The following is a 21,277-nucleotide window of genomic DNA, read 5'->3' on the forward strand; positions in this document are numbered from 1 at the left end:
TATAAGAGAAGAGATATGGGTACTTGGCTGGCTCAGTCAGTAGAGCATGTTACTGTCAATCTCAGTATTGTGAGTTCAAGCCCCATGTTGGGCATAGGACTTACTAATAAGTGAGCAAGGGATTGAGTGTAATTATAAACAGATGTATATTCATTATTATTTTATGTGGAAACAAAGTAGGCTTATAAAGAGGCTATAGAAATCACTTCTAAGTGAGATACCTACCACCTCACACCGGTCAGAATGGCTAAAATTAACCAGTCAGGAAATGACAGGTGTTGGCGAGGATGCGGAGAAAGGGGAACCCTCCTACACTGTTGGTGGGGGTGCAAGCAGGTGCAGCCACTCTGGAAAACTTTATGGAGGTTCCTCAAAAGATTGAAAATAGAGAAGCTACCCTATGATTCAGCAATTGCACTACTGGGTATTTACCCTAAAGTTATAAATGTAGGGATCTGAAGGGGCATGTGCTCCTGAATGTTTATAGCAGCAGTGTCCACAGTAGCCAAACTATGGAAAGAGCCTAGATGTCCATCAACAGATGAATGGATAAAGAAGATGTGAGATAGATAGATTTCGTGTGGAATATTATGCAGCCATCAAAAACCACAAGGGGTGCCTGGGTGGCTCAGTGCTTTAAGCCTCTGCCTTCTGTTCAGGTCATGATCTCCTTGGATCGAGCCCCATATCGGGCTCTTTGCTTAGCAGGGAGCCTTCTTCCCCAAACCTCCTCTGTCTGTCTCTCTGCCTGCTTGTGATCTCTGTCTGTCAAATAAATTTTTTTAAAAAGCCCACAAAATCTTGCCATTTACAGCAACATGGATGGAACTAGAGGGTGTTACGCTAAACGAAATAAGTCAGTCACAGAAAGGCAAATATCATATGATCTTACTGATAGGAGGAATTTGAGAGACAAGACAGAAGCTCATGGGGAAGGAGGAAAAAGTGGGATAGAACAAGGACAGAGAGGGAGACAAACCATAGGAGACTCTTAATCTCAGGAAACAAACTGAGGGTTGCTGGAGGGGAGGGGGCTGGGTGATGGACCTTGGGGAGGGTATGTACTATGGTGAGTGCTGTGAATTGTGTAAGACTGATGTTTAACAGACCTGTACCCCTGAAACAAATTATACATTATATGTTAATGAAAATTTTTTTAAAAATCTCTTTTGAGGGACGCCTGGGTGGCTCAGTTGATTAAGCAGCTGCCTTCGGCTCAGGTCATGATCCCAGCGTCCTGGGATCGAGTCCCACATCGGGCTCCTTGCTCGGCAGGGAGCCTGCTTCTCCCTCTGCCTCTGCCTGCCTCTCTGTCTGCCTGTGCTCGCTCGCTCTCTCTCCCTCTATCCCTGACAAATAAATAAATAAAATCTTTAAAAAAAAAAAAAAAAAAAAAAAAAAAATCTCTTTTGAGTTTTAGGAAACAACTGAAACGTGAGAGACAAAGGAAAGGCATTATAGAGCCTTGAATAGCCATCAAAGTAAGGGGACTGATGTTAGCTTATCCTTTTTCCTGTTTCGTCTCTAGAATACTGATGAGAAGATAGGTCTAATAGCCATGATTCTCTAGTTGTTGTTGATACCTACTTCGACTGTTGTTTCTAAAATGATATCAGAAAGGCAGTTCATTAGTTTGATGCTACCTATAAAATCTTTCTAATCATTGCAAAAATAGTATTTTGGGAAAAATAAGGTAGTGTAAAGTCATCAAAATTGACTTTGGTGTCAGCACACTTGAGTTGGGTTTTCGTTTTGTGTTTTCAGACCTGGATTAAAATTTGGCTCTGTCCTTTGCCAGTTGTCTGACTTTGAGTTGGTTACTTAACCTGTGAGCATCAGAGAAGGGTGTTAATACCTACTGTTAAAATTGTTGGGAGGATGAAGTATGCTGTTGCACATGAATGACTCTTATCTCAATGCCTGGTATAAAGCAAGTCTTCAGTGTTCCCTTTCTCAGCCCAGTTCTTACCAGAAGTTTTTAATTTGCTTTTTTTCCCCCCCTTATTCTAGGTGGATTGTAGACATGGAAGGTGCACCAGGTACCTTATATGAAGGGGAAAAATTTCAACTTCTATTTAAGTTTAGTAGTCGATATCCCTTTGACTCTCCTCAGGTAACTGCCTTATTTTTTTTTTTTTATTATATTTTTAGATTATAGCAAAACACTAAATTAGTGACTTTTGACTAAATACAAACTTATAAAGAAATCCATTGTAATTATGTGAATAGATTTGTTCCTTTATGTTATCTGTAATATAATCAAGATTTTATGAACATTTTACTTTATTGAGATTAGAGCTTTGCTGCTTTTATACTCTGAGAACTTAACATTGTTTTTTATGAATAGATGTTAGCAGAAAAGGGGTTGGAAATCTAACCCAGGCCCATGGGGTATGGGAGAACTGGAATAACTGGAGGCACTTATTCCTAGATAAGATGATTGAATGATATTGTGAGGGGGCAAGTGATTTGTTGAAAAGAACACTTCTTTGATTTTGCATTGACATGTTGTCCTTGCAGTCTTTTAGTACCATAAAGATAGAATATATTACAAGATGTTAAATATCTAAACATAAGCCCTAAGTCTGATCATTATAATTTGAGGCACAGTTAGTTTACATAATGGGTTAATACTCAGGCAAGAGATAATGGTGATAGAAGAACTTTTCTGAGAGCTGTTTAACTGTGGTGAATGATTAATCTTTGGGAGTTAGAGAAAAGGAGATTCTAGGATGACTTCCAGACTTCCGACTTGGTGAGATGGGTAAATAAGTTACTAGTGGCAAAATGATAAGACTTAATGCCACCTCAGTGTAGTACTCCTAGATAATGAGGTTCTGAATAGTGAAACTTCTCAAATACCTAAAACTTGTGAAGTGCTAAAATAATTATTTTGGAGGAAATTCCTATTTCATTGCCACTTTAAATAGAATATATACCAAGGAGTGTAGGAGTAGAGATGGAGGTCAGTTCTTGTAATGTGCTATAAATACAAGAAATTGCTTTAATAGAGGCACAGAATTAAATGGAAATGGATTCCTTGAGTTCTGCAATTTTTGTACGAGCAGAAAATAAGATTAGGAAACCCATTTTTATCATTTTCATAAAATAAAGCTAAGGATTATGTATTGTCATGACCTCTAGGCCTCTCTATTAAGCATGTGTAGACTATGATAAGAAACCAAAGCAAACATCTTCCTTTTCTCTAGGAAATGATCTTCACATTTTGTAGCCTTTTGACTTACCAGCATCATTTAAGATAGTTAATTCTTGAAGGCAGTGGTATCTCCTTGTCACCTTCAACCGGTTCTTCTATACTTCAGCTAAGTTTTTTGAAGGGTTATGAAGGAAGAATGTGACTCACCAACTTCAAACTGTTGACTGGGGGAATATTGGAGAAGGCTTACTCTGGGAGCCCACAGATTTTTCATCAGAGGAAAATAGTATTTTAATAAACATGAACCAAATCAAGTGTCCTCTAAATTCTTTCCTTAGTATTTAAATCTAAATCAAATACCAAACTATGGAGATCATTTGAATTTCATCTTGAATATTTCTGTAAGAGCGTTTGTAATGGATTCTATCATTTTATATCAAATTATTTTTTTCTCCTTCCCTATTTTGACTTCTGGCCTCTCTTCTGAATCTTTGATTTTGGTGTTTTCTGTGTTCTTTATTCAGCATCCCCTTGTTTTTCTCTCTCTCTTTTTTTAACATCTTTAGCCATCTTAAGCAGCTAACTCCCAGATCTACAGTTCTGTGTAGATCTTTTCTTTCTGAGGTTTAATTTCACACCACTGTTGGATATCACTACTTGAATACCTCCAGATGTCTCAAATTTAACACATCTAAATTCAATCTTTTCCAGTAACAAAATAAGGAAAAAAAATTTTTTTCTTGAGTTATTGTTCACCTGTCTGCTTGCATTGAAATTCTTCCGTTCCCCTCACTGTCAAATGCAGCTGTGCACATCCTTTTGCAGTGCTTAACTCAATTCACTCTTACCCTACTGTCAATGCTGTAGTCCAAGTTTCTATCTTTCATGTGGACTAATACATAATAGCCTTTAGTTCTTTCCACGCCTAGCCATCTGTTCACAGTGCTGTTAGATTTCCTTGAAGGTGCAGTTACCTCATTGATTTGCACAGATACACAGTGCCACCATCACCACCACAACTATCCCTATCTCCTCCTTAAAACCTCTAATGCTTCCTTATTTTCTGCGGTGTCAGGTCTGCTTTAGCTTTTCATGTAAGTTCAAACTTAACCATTTCATCCACACATTACTTCAGTGCCTTCTACTATGTAGTAATATTTGTATTATACTTTTCTAATGTAACGTCCATTTTTATTTTATCTTGTAACGGCTCTAACGAAGTGGTTAGGGATTGATCTTTGTAAGTGAAGAAATTAAAGGCTTAGAAGTAAAGTGTCTTGTTCATGGTTTAAAAGCTAGCTAATAGGATAGTCAAGACTCAAACCCAAGTTACTCCTTTCCATACTGTCCCGTTAGGGGTGAGTACCAGAATGGGGAAAATGCTTATTTATCCAGACAGTATTGTTATCTCTAAAAGTGAAAGATAATATGTAGTATGATAACTTTGAAAGCTCTGGGGCAGTTGTTGCCAATCTTTTAGAATAGATTTTATATCACTTTTTAACATCACTCTCATGTCACAGAAGTTGTATATTCTAGTATCCATGATTGAGAAAATAACAGCTACTCTAAGTCTACTAATACTTGATAACTATTTTTTAATTTTTATTAATCAAGAATCTCTATGATTATAAAATAATGGTAATGGTCTAGCAAAGCCTGTGAACCTAGTGCACATGTGGCAGGTCCCTGGAGTGTATGCAAACGAGGGGGAATCGAGGGCATAGGTCTGAGAGATAATTTGGGCTGGAGGATCCATCATGGATTGTATAGCCCAGTATAAGAGTTTTGGTTTTCACTCCGAATGGGATGAAAAACCTTTGAATATTTTGAGCAGACGAATGACACGATCCTACCTAAAATTAAAAGGAAGAATTTGACTGCTGTGTGGCACATTGACTGTTGTGGGTGTATAAGGGTACAGGGAAACGAGACAACTTGCAGTAATCCAGGTGAGGGGTTGGTGGTGACTTGCACCAGAAAGTAGTAGTGGAGGTTGTGGAAGATGGCCATATTTTGGACTTACTTTATTTTACTTTATTATTATTTTTTTAAGATTTACTCATTTGAGGAAGAGGGCTCAAGCGGGTGTAAGAGGCAGAGAGAGAGTCCTCAAGCAGACTCCCCACTGAGCAGGGATTCCAGGACCCTGAGATCATGACTTGAGCCAAAATCAAGAGCTGGTCTTTAGGCAACTGAGCCATCCAGGGGCTCTGGACCTGTTTTAAAGGTTGAGCCAGCAGGATTTACTAATGAATTGATAAGAAATATGAGCGAGTAAAAGGAGTCAGGGAAGACTCCATAACTTCTGGCCTGTGAAACTGGATGCATAAGTTGAAGTATAAATTATATGCTTTGGGAGCAAAAGAGAAAGCAATGACTGGTTTAGAATAGAATGAGGGGGCAAAGAGAAACCTGTTTGTTCTGGGACTTAAAGCAGAAGAAGAAAAGTTTATGTCAGAAGTGGAACAAATCATGAAAAGACATGGCTTCTCCTGAGATTTATGAGCAAATGTAGTTTTATGTATAAGTAAATGGAGGGCTACAGCAGGAAATGAAAAAGAAAGGATGTTTTGGGGCTTATCCAAGAGTGTAAAGGATTTGAAGATTTATCTCAAAGGAATTGGGAGGTATAGTCACCTCTCCTTCAAAACTGAAGTCTTCAAGTTTAGTGTCTTTACTGTTTTGCTTCTTTTCCTTTCTACTTCCTCCCTCACATTAGCAGCTCTTCCCTTCCAGATATCTTTGGCCTTTAAACTCTCTTCCTCTGTCAGAACATCCCATTTGAATGCAATAAAATTGAAACACATTATCTTGTAAATGTCCTGGTTATACTTTGTTTTTAAGCTTTTCAACTCTAATTTTTGTTGAAGATATTTTAGGCATTTTAGAAATAGGTGACAAAGTTTTGTGTTTTTTTAGGGGAAAGAGGATACTGTACTTCGTCCTGAAACCATATCAATGCTAAAAGTGGTGCTGAGGGTGCCTGGGTGCCTCAGTGGGTTAAGCCGCTGCCTTCGGCTCAGGTCATGATCTCAGGGTCCTGGGATCGAGTCCCACATCGGGCTCTCTGCTCAGCAGGGAGCTTGCTTCCTCCTCTCTCTCTCTCTGCCTGCCTCTCTGCCTACTTGTGATCTCTCTCTGTCAAATAAATAAATAAAATCTTTAAAAAAAAAAAAAAAAGTGGTGCTGAAAATATACTTACCTTGATTACAAAGCTTTAGAAACACTGGTGCAAAAGAGTAGCTGCTTTCTCCTCACCCTTATTCCCCTTCCTATTCATGCCAGAACCTTTGGTTCTGTTGCTCAGTACTCCTTCATTGCAGAGATCCAGAACCTATTTTCATAGTGTTCTCATCCTTTTATTTGTGGTGTCATTTTCCTTGCTCTTTCATGTGATGGTGGTTAAGCTTTCCAAAGTCTTAAGTAACCATTTTTATTGCCTTAAAATTGTCTAGCATCTAGGACACCTGACGAGGAGAAAGGGAACAGTGAACCCTGTTTGTTGAAGCCTTGGGGGTAAAACAATGGGAAGATAAAGGAGAAGACTGGTAGGCTAGAAGAACACAGCTTACAAAGGAGAGAGAATGGTTACCATCCAGGGCACCCAAATTTAGTTTCATTGTACCCAGGAATTTTGACTTTGTAATACTTGAACAATTGCATAAGGGTAATAAGGGTAATTATGGAAGACAAAAAAAAACTATTAATATTGATGCTACTAATACATGTTAAGTGACTAAAAGTGGAAAATTGGATTAAAAACTATGCTAAAACTCCAGTCCGTAGTTACTTTTGTCAAATATTTACCATTTATGCTAGATTGCCTATATCATATATTATTAATTAAATATCTGATCATAATAAATTCTGCTTACATGTTCAGTTTTTGTAGTTTGCCCATTAAGTATTGCCATCTACTTACAAATTTTCTTTTTTAAAATTTTATTTATTTATTTGAGAGAGAGAGAGTATGAGAAGGGGGAGGGTCAGAGGGAGAAGCAGACTCCCTGCCAAGCAGGGAGCCTGATGCGGGACTCGATCCCGGGACTCCAGGATCATGACCTGAGCCGAAGGCAGTCGCGTTAATCAACTGAGCCACCCAGGTGCCTTTTAACTTAGAATTTTAATAAGAGAAAACATTCCCTTATATTGTCTCTGGTATCCATTTTGTATATTGGCTTTTATATTTTATAACTTATTCATACTGCTTATTCTTATTATGTGTTTCGACCTAATTTGATGCAACATTAGGTGTCTCACTTTCTAATTAGTTGCAGAACACTAGCCTGAACATAGTAGTATGCCTTCCTTGTGGTCAGATCTCAGTATTGGGTCATTCAGTATTGGGTCATTCATACTCATAAATATGAATTTCATATTAGAAACAGTTACCTAAGCTCCATCCTCTGTTTTGTGTCATCATTGGTGGCTTTCATTCTTAAATTGGTAATTTTGTGAGACACACTGTATTGGTACCAAAAGTTACCCAGAGGTTGGCTTGCTTAAAACTTAATGTTGGATGTGGGATATGCTTACTTAACTCCAAAATTATGATACAGGGCATAGTTTTTCTTAGGTCTCACTTGCTTTTGAAAATATGCCATACTAATAGATGTTTGGAAATTTACATTCGTCTGAATACTATTTCTAATGCAGACTCTGAACTTCAGGTGTGATTCACATGCATTAGCTTGGAAATACACCGTACTGATAAGGAGATGTTCAGGAATTTAGATTCATGCAGACTCTGAACTGCAGGTGTGATACACATGCCTTAGATCTAAGATCCTTTTCTAAAATTGTGGCTTTTTTTTTTTTTTTCCGTAAAACAGCTTATTCTTTAAAATCTGTAGTTCCATTTTATTGTTTGGTTTATGAATATGTACAGTTCTCTGGTTGTTAACTGTTGATATGACTAAGTTTGAATTTGAATAAATTATTTTAAAAATAAATAATTCTAAAAATAAAGAAATTAGCAAAGTTCTTATTTATTCCCTTCGGTTTCAAATTCATGGTATTCAGATGTCTTGTTAAATGTGAGTTTTATTGGCTACTTGGGACTCCCCCCCAAAAGTTTTTAAATTTTGAAAATAGCTAATCATCCCTTAGGCTTTCAGAACCTGCTTGGCTGTATTAAAGTAACTGAAATGTCCCATTTCCTCCTTTGGATTGTACCATGTGTTAAATAAATGAGGACGGTTAAGAGCACGATCTTGAAGAAGTTCAGCCTTGGTTACTTTTTACATCACATGCAAAGAACCAGAATCGCAGAGTTTCCATCAAAAGTGTCTGTGGAAACTGCTTAACAGCGTTTTTACATGAATAAACTTTGAAAAAAGTTTTTTCTTTTATTTCAGGAATTCATCTCTGACATGTAAACTCAGCCTTTCCATGTTTAGACAAACTTCTAAAATTCTGTATCTGGCAGGTTAGGCCCTAGGAGTTACCTATAATATGTGCAGCTAATTGATTTACCTACATGCAGCATGTTAAAAAGCCCCAGCTTCCCCCTCCCCCTTTCCTTTGCTTTTCTTTTTTTAAGGTTTACTGAGATCTGATTTCTTTTTATTTCAGTCCCTTCTACCTTTAAAGCTTTTCTGTCTTGATTTCTGGCTCTCTTCGGTGCTTATCAGTGTCTGCTGCTCCTGCTGTAGGTGTCTACTACTGCTTTCCGTCCCCTTTCCTCGCTTCTGATTTCCTTTTGATTCATGGGTACTCCTTGGTTCTCAGGTCAGGTGATTAGTTTATAATCTGTTCTCTCCAAGAGCACTCATTGCTTTCCTTCTGCTTTGTGGATTGGCTAGTCAGAGCATGTTGTGATAACCTTTGTATTTTGCTGTCTGTGTATTTTCCTTGGTGGTTGCTGATGCACTGATTAGTTTTTGCCAAAGAAGGTAACTTAGCAATTCTTCATTTTTTGGCACTTTCAGAGCACTATTCTATGTGACTTTTTAAAAAGGAAATCTGACTGGAAAAGAAATACCCTTTAAAAAATATTTGTGACCAGGGGATAAGGTCTTGGGCATTGTTTGTATTCTTAATGAAAATATCCTGTTGGTCAAATGGAATTTTGTGGCTGAATGAATACCCCAAAGCAGATGCATGTTCTGTGAGATTTGTAAACTCCCGCTCTAGACATCTATAACACATTGTGGGAATATCAAATATATATAGTAAACTACATGTTTATAAAAATAAAATTTATTTTTTTTTTTTTTTTTTTTTTAAAGATTTTATTTATTTATTTGTCAGAGAGAGAGCGAGCGAGAGCGAGCACAGGCAGACAGAGTGGAAGGCAAAGTTAGAGGGAGAAGCAGGCTCCCTGCGGAGCAAGGAGCCCGATGTGGGACTCGATCCCAGGACGCTGGGATCATGACCTGAGCCGAAGGCAGCTGCTTAACCAACTGAGCCACCCAGGCGTCCCTATAAAAATAAAATTTAGAATAATTGTGGGTAGACTCAAAGTACGGAGCTGCAAGACCATTTAAGCAGTCATTTCCTTTTACAGAGAGCCCCCCCCCGTTTTTTTTTTTGTTTTTTTTTTTTTTTAGCAAAAAGTGATGAAAAGGAGACTAGCACTGATAGATAAAATTGAGATTTAAATGGTAGGCTTCAAACACAGCTGTGCTAAAGTTGGGGATTGGGTGGTCTTCTGCAATCAGGCAAGGCAAGTAACTTGATATCTCTTACTTTGAGACTTATTTTTAGTTTTCAGCTTTATTTATTTTAGCTCTTTTTAGTGGGAATGGAGGGTGCATAACCAAAATGTAAAGAAACAAAATATGCAAGTGTGTAAAGTCATTCCTTTGAGAAAAAAATTCCTTTTGTTTTCTTATATTGGCTTCAGCCAAGGAAACAAGTTCCATATGTTAGTAGTATGTTTGAAATATTAGTGGACTCCTACATATATGAAAGAGTGCTTTGTTAAAATGTAAGTATTTGCGAAATTGAAATGAAGACAATTTTGTAGCTAGATACTTGAAAATAAAAGCAAAAAAACCAGTTTATGGTACTTCTCCGTAACATGTCCCATATTAAATGCTGACATACCTTACTCTAGCCACACTTATTTCACTGGCTGTCTTTTTTGTTCTTATATAAAGGGGGAAATAGGTTATGCCTAGAGCAATAAATACTTCATCAATTTCTGATATAACTGAAGGTGAGGTTTCTTCTTAAGTAAGAATTTGTTGTATATTCAAGTGTGAGGGAGTTTTAGGGCTGAGAGAGATACATGTAAGTCTCATTTGGGAACTACTGGTTAATATTTGACGAGCTTTATAAAAATCCCACCATACCTACTGAATCAGTATCTGTGAAAGTGGAGCTCTTGCATTTATATTTTTACTCAGATCTTCAGGTGATTTTTTTTTTCTTAAGGTCAGGAGTTAGTAATTACTATTAACAACAGAGTAAAAATGTTAGATCTTACCACAGAACAAAATACACATAAAGATTGGTGGATTAATTTTTATATCAAAATAAGTAATTTTTATGAGGTAAAATATAAACAGCCTGAAATATTAGACTTCAGTGTCTTTGTCCTAGTTTGGGCTGTGCTTACAGGTTCTTTGGGATGTATGAATTCAGTCTTCTCCCTGTTCAGATGCTTAGGGTAGATATGTTTAAGAAACACTACTATGGGATACTTAATGAGTTATTAGGGCAAAGGAAGGAATAATAGATTTATTACCTTACAGTTAGTGTGGTGACAAGGTGGAGAAAGGAAAAACTGTTAGAAGAATTGAGTAGAAAAAAAGGCAGAGAAAAACTTGACCCATTCAAACTTTTTTTTGTGTGTAGGCACAGTTATTTGAGGATCACTAAGTAGTAATGTGTATGTATCATAATGGATGAGCAAGTTTAGAGGAGATGGTATATATAAATTATTTCCTTTTGCACATAGCACCTTAGGTGATAGCATTGTTACGGGTGAAAGGGGTGTTCTTGTCACATGTAATTCATATTGTCTCAAAATTGAATACTTTTGTATTTCTGTATGCAGAGAGCAATGAGTAGAATGTGAAAAGACATTCTTATAATTGTCTTTATTGGGCTAAAAATGCATGGTAATTTATAAATTTTTAAAGGGATTTGTGAAAAATAGCTGAAATAAAAAAAGAGATGACCTGGATTTTTTCTCTGTATGTTCCATTCCCTACATCCTCATTCACACAGTGAAACCAGTACTTTGTGGATTGATGAGAATAAACAACAAGCAGTTGTTTATCTTGTTTCTGGCACTTACTTTATTTGTTTTTAATTGATTTTTAAAATAGTAAGTTCTATGGAGAATATTTTATTTCTTGGTAATAGAGAATATTTGAGTGTTAATGGAATTTTATTCTTTCTTAGGTCATGTTTACTGGTGAAAATATTCCCGTTCATCCTCATGTTTATAGCAATGGTCATATCTGTTTATCCATTCTAACAGAAGACTGGTCCCCAGCGCTCTCAGTCCAATCAGTTTGTCTTAGCATTATTAGTATGCTTTCCAGCTGCAAAGAAAAGGTAGGACTTCTCAGAATTATTCCAGGTAATATCTCTTTTTTTAGTTTAGGTAGAGAAATTATTTATAATTTATGTGAAGGAAGACTTAATGCCTTTTATTAAGAAGTTATGGGTAATATGCTTAGTAACGGATTAGAAAATTACTTCGATAATCTTTCATTCCATGTAGAGGTCAGGCATTGTTTTATATTTCTTAAACAGAAAATTTCTGCAGATGTTCTCAAATAACTTGAATTTTGTTTCTGTAAGCATGCACAAGGTAGAAGTGTACAAGAAATTCTCATTTCTAGATTTCACAGTGGAAAGTCCCAAGAGCATGTTTCCCTTCTCCCCTCTGCTGGCTCCCACCCTATCAGCCTCTTTTGGGGAATTTCCCAGGAACCAGAGCTTTCCTATCATGCTTGATCATCATGATTAGGTTGAAAGAGAAAGGTTAAAGACCAGCAGAATTTTCAGGACTTTTCTTCTCATTCCCTTTTTTTTAACCACAGATTCTGTCTGATGGAAAGGTAAAAACACCAGAAAGAAAAATCACATGAGTTAAATTTAGGATACCCTTGTAAAGTATCTAAATCCTGTGTGCATTTCTGGCCCTCTTGTGGTTTCTGCCGGAGAGTGAGTGTGTAGCCCAGTGTTCATGTATTTCTCTATTTTAAAGCCTCTTTTCTTCATGAGGTTTTCCTTTTGTATCGGGTCTGAAGGAGAACAGCTTTACTTTACAGATTAGGGGTCTGTGTAATAACAGCAGCTTTTCCCCCCTGTTTTCTTGAAATTGAACTCTCATTTTTACTAAATTAGCATTTAGAGAACTTTAAATTAGTTTTTAGAGAACTTTAAATAGTTTATTTTTAAATGATAGGTTATCTAGGCTGAAACACTCTAAGCCATTGTTTGCAAACTGAATTTCTTGAAATGTTAGTTTTATAAGAAGTTTCTTGGTGTTAGGTTTAAAAAAACAGATTCTTTTTTTTTTTTTAAGATTGTATTTATTCCTTTGACAGAGACAGATCAGAAGTAGGCAGAGAGGAAGGCAGAGAGAGGAGGAAGCAGGCTCCCTGCCAAGCAGAGAGCCCGATGCGGGACTCGATCCCAGGACCCTGAGATCATGACCTGAGCTGAAGGCAGAGGCTTTAACCCACTGAGCCACCCAGGCGCCCCCCCAAAAACAGATTCTTTTTGTTCAAAGAAGCATGGGGAAATAATGGTTTAAATTGAATTTTTAAATTACAGCATTAATAACATTAATATGCAATCTATATACCATAAAAGAATGTAAGAAACTTCTGTCAGTTAAACTGTGACAGTTAATACATGTTAAAAGGTATGTATCCCCATTCAGGAATATTAAAATATGCAGAAAAACATACATCTTTGAATAGTTGCAATAGGGTACACATTATCTTACTGTAGTGTTTTTTAACTAACTTTGCCTATGGGCTTTCCTAGGTTGCATTTTAAGGCTGCACTTGAGCTTTTGTTAACCTTGAGGGCTTTGAAAACAAGTCTTATTTATTGCTTCCATGTTTTCTCTGCTTCTACCCTCTTCTATCCTCTACACTTCTACCCTCTACACACACGTAACTTTTAAATTTTAGGTATAGAGTAGAACAGTTGAGGTGAACACCAGTGATGTGTGCACATAACTCTTATAGGTGCCTTTTAATGATTAGTGCTTTGTTTACATTTAATGTAATGATTTACAATAAATAAGTAAATAAATAAATGTGATGACTTACTATTAAAAACTAGAAAATGACTATATTCTCCATTTCCTTGATCCTTTTCTAGTCTTCTCATCCCCCTCACATTTCAGTTGTCTACTACTAGTTTTTCCTGCATAGTTAGTATAAGCCTTATTACTCCATTTAAATTATTGGTAAGCTATATTATATAATACGAACTAAATTATATTTAACCAAGATAGTAATTTGGAAGCAATTCTGGCAGCATTAGTTCTGTGAAATGCAGTAAAATTCTGTATATGTTTATTAGGAACCTAGTAAGTACTGTTTCTACTGTGCTAATAAGTACTAGGTTATAAAGATGAAGAGGAAACTTGTTTTGGAACTGAAGGGATCTAGCTCCAAATAAGCTTTTAAAAGTCTTCTAACCACCCACCAAAAACTTTTTTCTTTTCTTTTCTTTTTTTTTTTTTTTTATCTTAACATTTATATTCAAAAACTTTTTTAAAACAGGCGAATTTTATTCTGTGGTCAATGTGGTTCTATGAGTTTCACTTAAATATTTGACTTGAATACAAATTTTAATTTTAAGTATAAGTATTTGGGAACTTTGATTTATTCATAATTCTTTGATTCCAATTTTCATTTTCGTAGTCAGGGATGTTTTCCTCAATTGAAGGCATTTAAATCCATCATGTCAGGTAGATTTCAGTAGATTAAAAGTAATTTCTGATATTGAGAAGTCTTTCAGTAATCTACCATATATTCTTTGTGCCCTTATAATACAGATAGTCCAAACTTTCTAGTTTGTATTCCATTCCTAAAACAATTTTGGTAATCCATCATTTTATATAGAACCAAATCTATATAAGAACCAAATGTCTGTGATCTCTTACCAGTTTGGTTATATTCTTAAGCACATAGAATGAGTGTTTTTTTCTTCCTTAATTTTTTTTTTTTTTTTTTTTTTTAAGATTGGTTGTTGGTTTTGTTTTCTTTGTTTTTGAAGATTGGGTTCTAACCAGTATACAGAGAAAATGAATTTATGAAGTTATTTGTTACAGTGGTAGCAATTTATTCCACATTAACACAGATTATGGCTTGCAGGACAAATAGAGTTGTCCTGCAAATTGCAATAGGGTAGCAAGTTGCTAGCAACAGATGATCTATTCTTTAAAGTAGTCAGGCATCTAATTTCATGATACTTTTTCAGATATTTTCTCAAACTTTATCAGCAGGGTAATCTTTGGGTAGTTTAACATAAACTCTACTCTTCCCTTTTCTTAAGTTACTATTAATATTAACTTGTAAGGGCATTATTAGGCTCAATTAAGATCAGAGTTCTGTACGTGAGTTGTAGAAGTGCCAGGTAGACTGCCTGTTTCCCTACCTGCTGTCTAGGCAGTCCTACTCACTATTGGTTTTTGGTTGGACTTATCTACTAACCTGTGCTCAGTAGCTTTAATACAAATTTGACATGTTTCCATATTTTTGTAGAGACTCACAGTATTTCTTTCTTTCTTTTTTTTTTTTATTATTACTTATTTGATAGAGATCACAAGTAGTCAGAGAGGCAGGCAGGGAGAGAGAGGAAGAAGCAGGCTCCCTGCTGAACAGAGAGCCCCTTGCGGGGCTTGTTCCCAGAACCCTGGGATCATGACCTGAGCTGAAGGCAGAGGCTTTAACCTACCGAGCCATTCAGGCTCCCCGACTCACAGTATTTCTCATGTCTGGTCAGTCCAACAGTTTTCAGGAAAATTCCCGTCTAAAATTTATCTTCATTGTTGTTGGCATCACTATTTCTGCTGTAGCTCCCTTGCAGAACTGCCATATGTATGTAATACCGTGCTAGTTGGGCATATATATGGCAGAAATGCCAAGATAGCTTTTTCCCCTTTTTCCTCATATATTGATTGTAAACTGAATCCTTTGGTCTGTCCTTGGTGATGTTTACCTTACTGGAGGTTTATAAGTTGCTATTAATTTCTCAGACAAACTGAGTTTAGATAGACTTTTCTGGTTTTTAATTAGATAAAATAAATGGAACCAAAATTCCTTAAAACCTAATGCTGCCACTTTGGGTTAATAGTCATTCTCTAGTAATCCCACTGGAACCTAATCCAAATCACATATACATGCCCCTGTTTTTATTTACTTTTTAAGTTTCAGTGTCAAGGGTCTACTTTTCCTGGAATATATTATTTCAGTTGCGCCACATCAGCATTTATATTGTTTTTAGACAATGTAATAATTCTGCTAAGGTTTTTTCTTCCATTTTACAACTTCTCTTATTTAAACTCCTTTTGGTTTCAGAGACGACCACCAGATAATTCTTTTTATGTTCGAACATGTAACAAGAATCCAAAGAAAACAAAATGGTGGTATCATGGTAAGCACAGTTTTATTTTAGAATAATAACTTCATAGCATTTTGGTTTGAAGGATTATATATCTGTTTGCTTGCAGTAAAGAAAGGAATATATAACTAATGTAGTTTTGTAATATGGAGAAGAGTCTTTAAAATGTGAAGCCATTTAAAGGATATGTTGGACTAGATTTTTAATGGAGCACATAAAATCATGGCTACCATACAAGTAAAATCTAAAATTGCTTTAACATTCTGAAATGCTACCATTTTATTACTTTAAAAAGGGTCCTTAATAATCTCCAGATGGAATTAGTTATTGTGAAACCTATTACTTGAAATAGAAGTTTTGATGTCTTTCGAAATTAATCTGGTACTGTACTTAGTGGCAGGAGGGGGATCACATTGTGAGAGATGGCCCATTTAATTAAAGAAAGCTCTTCCTGTTCTAATAGTCCTCAAAAATTTGTGTTTTCTTATGACTGTAGCTATATGAGTACAGTATTCTCACTAATGTTATTTTATTGTTTTTGTTGGGAGAGTGCTCATAGCTTTATAATTGAAAACTGCAAGCATCTTTTCTAAACTGACCTCACTGCCTCCCTAAAGAGGTGTATTTGAAATTCAAAACAAAATTTTATATTCCTCAATGTTCTTTTTGAAGTGCGTGAACAGAAAATATCCACTGTGATTTTTGTATCCATAAGAGCATTTCCCTTATTTTTCTTTTATAAATGTTAGTCTAATAAGAAATTAGAATTGACAGAGCTAATTTATAGGAATATGGCCTTTCCCCCTTACCTTTGTGAAACTTGTTAACTGAGTTAGTTTGAGTCATTTAACAACTTCTTAAATTATAAGAGTTCTGTTAGGTGTTGATAAGTGATGATTAAAATCAACATAGCACTCCATCAGCAGTTACAAGTTAGAAAACACAGTGAAAGAATGCCATTTTTGAGAGCCAACAGATAAATATTCCAGCTAATGTTAATGACAACTATAGATGATCTAGAAGAAAAATGACGAAACTTGGAAGAGCTATGAAAAAATAAAGATATTTGATGACAAACCAGTATTATAGAAAAATGTATAGTCTTTACAAATTACAGGTTTAATATAACTTAGTAAAATTCCAGTGGAATGATGGGTGGGTGTTTCAAAGTTTGGGGAAGACTAATAGGCAAGAAGAGCTGTTTGGATTTTGAACTAAAGGATAATGAAGGAGAATTGGTCTACCAGATACCAAAACATATTAATGCAAGAGTAGACATCAAAATAGAATTACTTTCTATTTGTATTTGTATTTCTATTTTTTATATGTAAGATTTGAATATATAATCAGTTGGATGTCACAAAACCAATGAGGAAAAGACTATTTAGTAAGTAATCCTGTTAGGAACTTGGTAATCATCTTGGGAAAAAAAAAATTTAAATTTTTACTTCATATGTAAACTCTTCCTTGTGGATTGAAATTTTTTTTAAGAAAACAAAAAAAATGTAATTTTTTTTTTTTTTAAGCTGAGTATCAGTTCGGATAAAGGAAGAATTTCTGAAGTTAAAAGGAATCAGAAATTAAATAGTTGTATGGAAATTTAAACCTTTTAGAAAACCTTTTATTTATTTATTTATTTTAAAGATTTAATTTATTTATTTGACAGGCAGTAAGAGAGGGAGCACAAGCAGGGGGAGTGGGAGAAGCAGGCTTCCTGCTGAGCCGGAAGCCCGACATGTGGCTCCATCCTAGGACCTAGGCTGAAGTGTGACACTTAACAACTGAGCCACCTAGGCACCCCTGGAAAAATCTCAAAGCACAGTCAGCACAAGGTTTAAAAATGTGAAAAACAATTATAGCTTATTAAAAATAAAGACCATTTATGAAAATTGCTTAACATAATACATACAATAAAAAGTATAGACCAAAAAGTTCACAGTAAAGTAATTACAGATTTAGTATTTTGAAACTGTTATTGAATTGCAGAGTTGAGTAAAATGAGTGCAGTGCCAGAAAAGAGTAAAGGGTAGAATAAAACAGTACTCTCCTATTTGTTGTTGGTATAGCAAGTTCAGCAATATTTAACAAGCTTAAATTTAAGATTCAAGGCTTTTGTCTCAGTGACCAAACTTCTGAGAATCCATCCTAAGAAAATCTGATTAGATTTACAAATACAAATTATGATTAATCATAATCAAATTATGATTATTCTGGTTCAGGTCCCAGTCCCAGGATTTTCCTAAGAAAATCATCTTTAAAACAAGAAGTGTTTTATACAGTGGAATGTTCAGTGGAGCATTATAATATACTTTATTTCTTATCCCCTATGTGCTATTTTTCTGGAATGAATCCTGCACAGGCACATACAAAAACACCCTCCTGCCTCAACCAGTCCTTGCCCTGCACACACCCTCTTGGGAACTCTTTCACCAAAGTCTTGCTGATTACTTTCTCTTTGAAAGAATCTAATAAACTGTATTACTGTGCTTGGAATGCTGGTTTTGTTTTAGTTTTCAAGATATCCTCAGGTAATTCTGATGGAGCTTGTCACTTGAGAACTACTGTTTCAGGGATCCTGAGGTATAAAGGGACAGCTTTCTGTATAAAATGAATTAATAATCAGACTTAATTCTTTCTGAGTACTGAAAGTCTGCTAAAACACTTAACAAGACCTACAGCCCTTTACTTCAATTTACATTGCTGGCTTCTCATTCTTTCTCATCTTCTTGCCTTTTAGGACCAAAAACCAAACTGCCTCTTCTCTCTGTGCCTTCTGAAAAAAAAAAAAAAAGAAAGAAAGAAAGAAAGGGAAAAAAATTGAATGTCACAGACCCTTTGGTCTTAGCATAGAAAGTTCCCAGATTCATAAAACTTTAGGATCAATCGATCAAGAATAATGACAAACACAGCTAAATCAAACATTTTTTAAAGTGTCAAAGTTCTAAAGATAGTATAGTTACTCTTTTCCAACCCAGCTTCACTAATAATAGAAAAATCCCCCATTGTCTTTTCCATAGTGTTTTTATTTTTATTTATTTATTTTTTTTAAAGATTTGATTTATTTATTTGACAGAGATCACAAGTAGGCAGAGAAGCAGGCAGAGAGAGGGGAAGGGAAGCAGGATCCCCACTGAGCAGAGAGCCCGATGCAGTCCTGGATTCCAGGACCCTGGGATCATGACCTGAGCCAAAGGCAGAAGCTTTAACCCACTGAGCCACCCAGGTGCCCTTCCATAGTGTTTTTAAACCACTGGAGTTTTGTCTACGGCCATACCACACTGAATGTACCCGATCTTGTCTGATCTCGGAAGCTAAGCAGTGTCGGGCCTGGTTAGTACTTGGATGGGAAACCACTGGAGTTTTCTAATAAAACTTGAGAGGAAATTGTCTTGGAGTAATTAATTTTAAAAATACATTCATTTGGGACACCTGGGTGGCTCAGTAGTTAGGTGTCTGCCTTCAGCTCGGGTCATGATCTCAGGGTCCGGGGATCAAGTCCTGCATACGGATCCTGCTCAGTAGGGAGCCTGTCTCTCCCTCTGCCCTCCTCCACCCCCCGCTTGTATGCATTCTATTTCTCTCTCTCTCTCAAAAAAAAAAAAAACCTTTATTTTGAAAGTGTAACCTTCTTTACCATTCTGTCCTGTCCCGATGTTAGATAGTATATTCCTGTTTTTTCCCCTTTCCTTCCTCCCTAGTAGGGAAATTTCAGAAAGATTACAATCTTTCAGGCCCTCTGATGCTCCTTTTTATAGTTGAAAGGATTTATGAGAAGTCCTTTCTCTGAGATTATTCCCAGAATTTTTCGTTATGTGCTTTTGATAAGAAATGGAGAAAGGTCACATAGTGAAACTAGAAATATAAAATAAATTCTTTAAAATAAAATACACTTCATATAAGTTTTTTATGGTAGTTTTTAATCTATTAACTAAGAAATTTTTTACTTTCATGACTAAAGTAGAAAAGCCTTTTAGTAGTTTAAGCTATTAAATTTTCCACCTTAGCTCAGAAATACCAAGAGGCTTTTCAAACTAAATTGCCCCCCCTTTTTTTAAGATTTTGTTTATTTATTTGAGATAGGGAAAGAGCGAGTGATGGGGAGAGACAGAAAGGGAGGGAGAAGCAGACTTCCCACTGAGCAAGGAGCCCAACATGGGGCTCAATTCCAGGATCCTGGGATCATGACCCGAGCCAAAGGCAAATGCTTAACCAACTGAGCCACCTAGGCATCCCCAAATTAGCCTCTTAATGTATAATAGTCCAGGGTTTGTGTAAGAATTCATTTTATTCAATAAACAGATTAAAAGTGTCTCCCTCCCCTCTCCCCCCGGTACAAATTAGCCATCTTAAAAGGACTGAATAATATTTCAACTAAATTATGATTATTCTGGTTCAGGTCCCAGTCCCAGGTACAGATAAATTGTTTTCATTTACAGATAATTCTGTTTAAAATATCCCAGTTTATTGACTTACGGTGATTATTCATATCTCAATATGTTTTTCTACTCATGCTTGGATCTTGCATATCTAAATCATTCCTTTCCCAGAATCCCCCTTTAAGTCAACAGTTTGCTCCAGGAGTGACCCTCATATGAAATCAAGCGCACGTAATACTAGTTATACTTTGACATGATAGAGCAACTGCTCTTTCATAAAGGGGACTGGGTGTAGACAATCTTCCTTGAACTTTTCCTCCACCTTTAAAAAACTAAAGCATTTCAGCTGTGTAGCATATATTATCTTTGCCTTTATACATTTCAGAGTGAAAAATAGCTCACGTTGGCCTTATATTTGAAATTGGAAAATCTTTTAAGTCATGCTAACTCATAAAGCAAAACGTGTCTGCTCTGTTTTTGATCTTTCCAGATGTCAGCTTATGTTTTTCTGTTTAGCTGCTTTAGTTCCAAAAAGATCTTCATGGATTAATCATATTCTCCTTACAACAACAAATTATCAAGAAATATGGACTCTTGTTATTTCTTAGCATCATCTAATTCTGAAAGGGGATTATAAGGTCAAATCAGAGTCCTGATGTGACCCGCAGACCTTAATAAAAAGATCAGAGACTGAGCAAAGTCTTGCTTGGAATTAGATGAACTCACTGAAACACTTAACATTTCAGTTTTTATAAGCCAAGCAGAATTATAGCCCTCAGGTACAAGCTCCATAGTCCTTTGTGGTGCTAACCAACATACTTGGGTCAACATGGGTCAGAGTGTTTCTCAGTATTTGGAATCAAAGAGGCAAGAGAGGTTTGGGTTTAGATTCGTAATATCTGTGTGCTTCAGAGAGGGCTTCCTGGATGCAGGATGGATGCTCTATTAATGAAAAACAGTAATTTGGCAATTCAGTAGATGTCCTGGTTATAGAAGAGTAGGTTTCCACTGATACACCAAAATTGAGCTGCCAAATAACCAATGTTAAGTTCTTGCGAAAAAAGTCTCTTTCAACTTAAACTATCTTCCACATTTTTGGTATATCTTGAAAATGTAGACCAGGGGCACCTGGGTGGCGGCTCAGTGGGTTAAGGCCTCTGCCTTTGGCTCGGGTCATGATCCCAGGATCCTG

The 21,277-nt window shown here is 36.1% G+C and overlaps 1 protein-coding gene across 1 annotated transcript in view; it reads left to right on the forward strand.

Annotated features, from left to right (window-relative positions):
• UBE2W (ubiquitin conjugating enzyme E2 W) overlaps window positions 1-21,277 on the forward strand; it is an 82,405-nt gene that overhangs the window by 47,586 nt on the left and 13,542 nt on the right. The window contains exons 3-5 of the mRNA XM_059166203.1: window positions 2,011-2,113; window positions 11,516-11,671; window positions 15,667-15,742. Of these exons, the coding sequence (XP_059022186.1) occupies window positions 2,011-2,113; window positions 11,516-11,671; window positions 15,667-15,742 (335 nt within the window). The remainder of the gene's footprint in view (window positions 1-2,010; window positions 2,114-11,515; window positions 11,672-15,666; window positions 15,743-21,277) is intronic.

Source organism: Mustela lutreola, chromosome 3 (genome assembly GCF_030435805.1).
Source record: "Mustela lutreola isolate mMusLut2 chromosome 3, mMusLut2.pri, whole genome shotgun sequence".
In the NCBI taxonomy this organism is placed as follows: Eukaryota; Metazoa; Chordata; class Mammalia; order Carnivora; family Mustelidae; genus Mustela; species Mustela lutreola.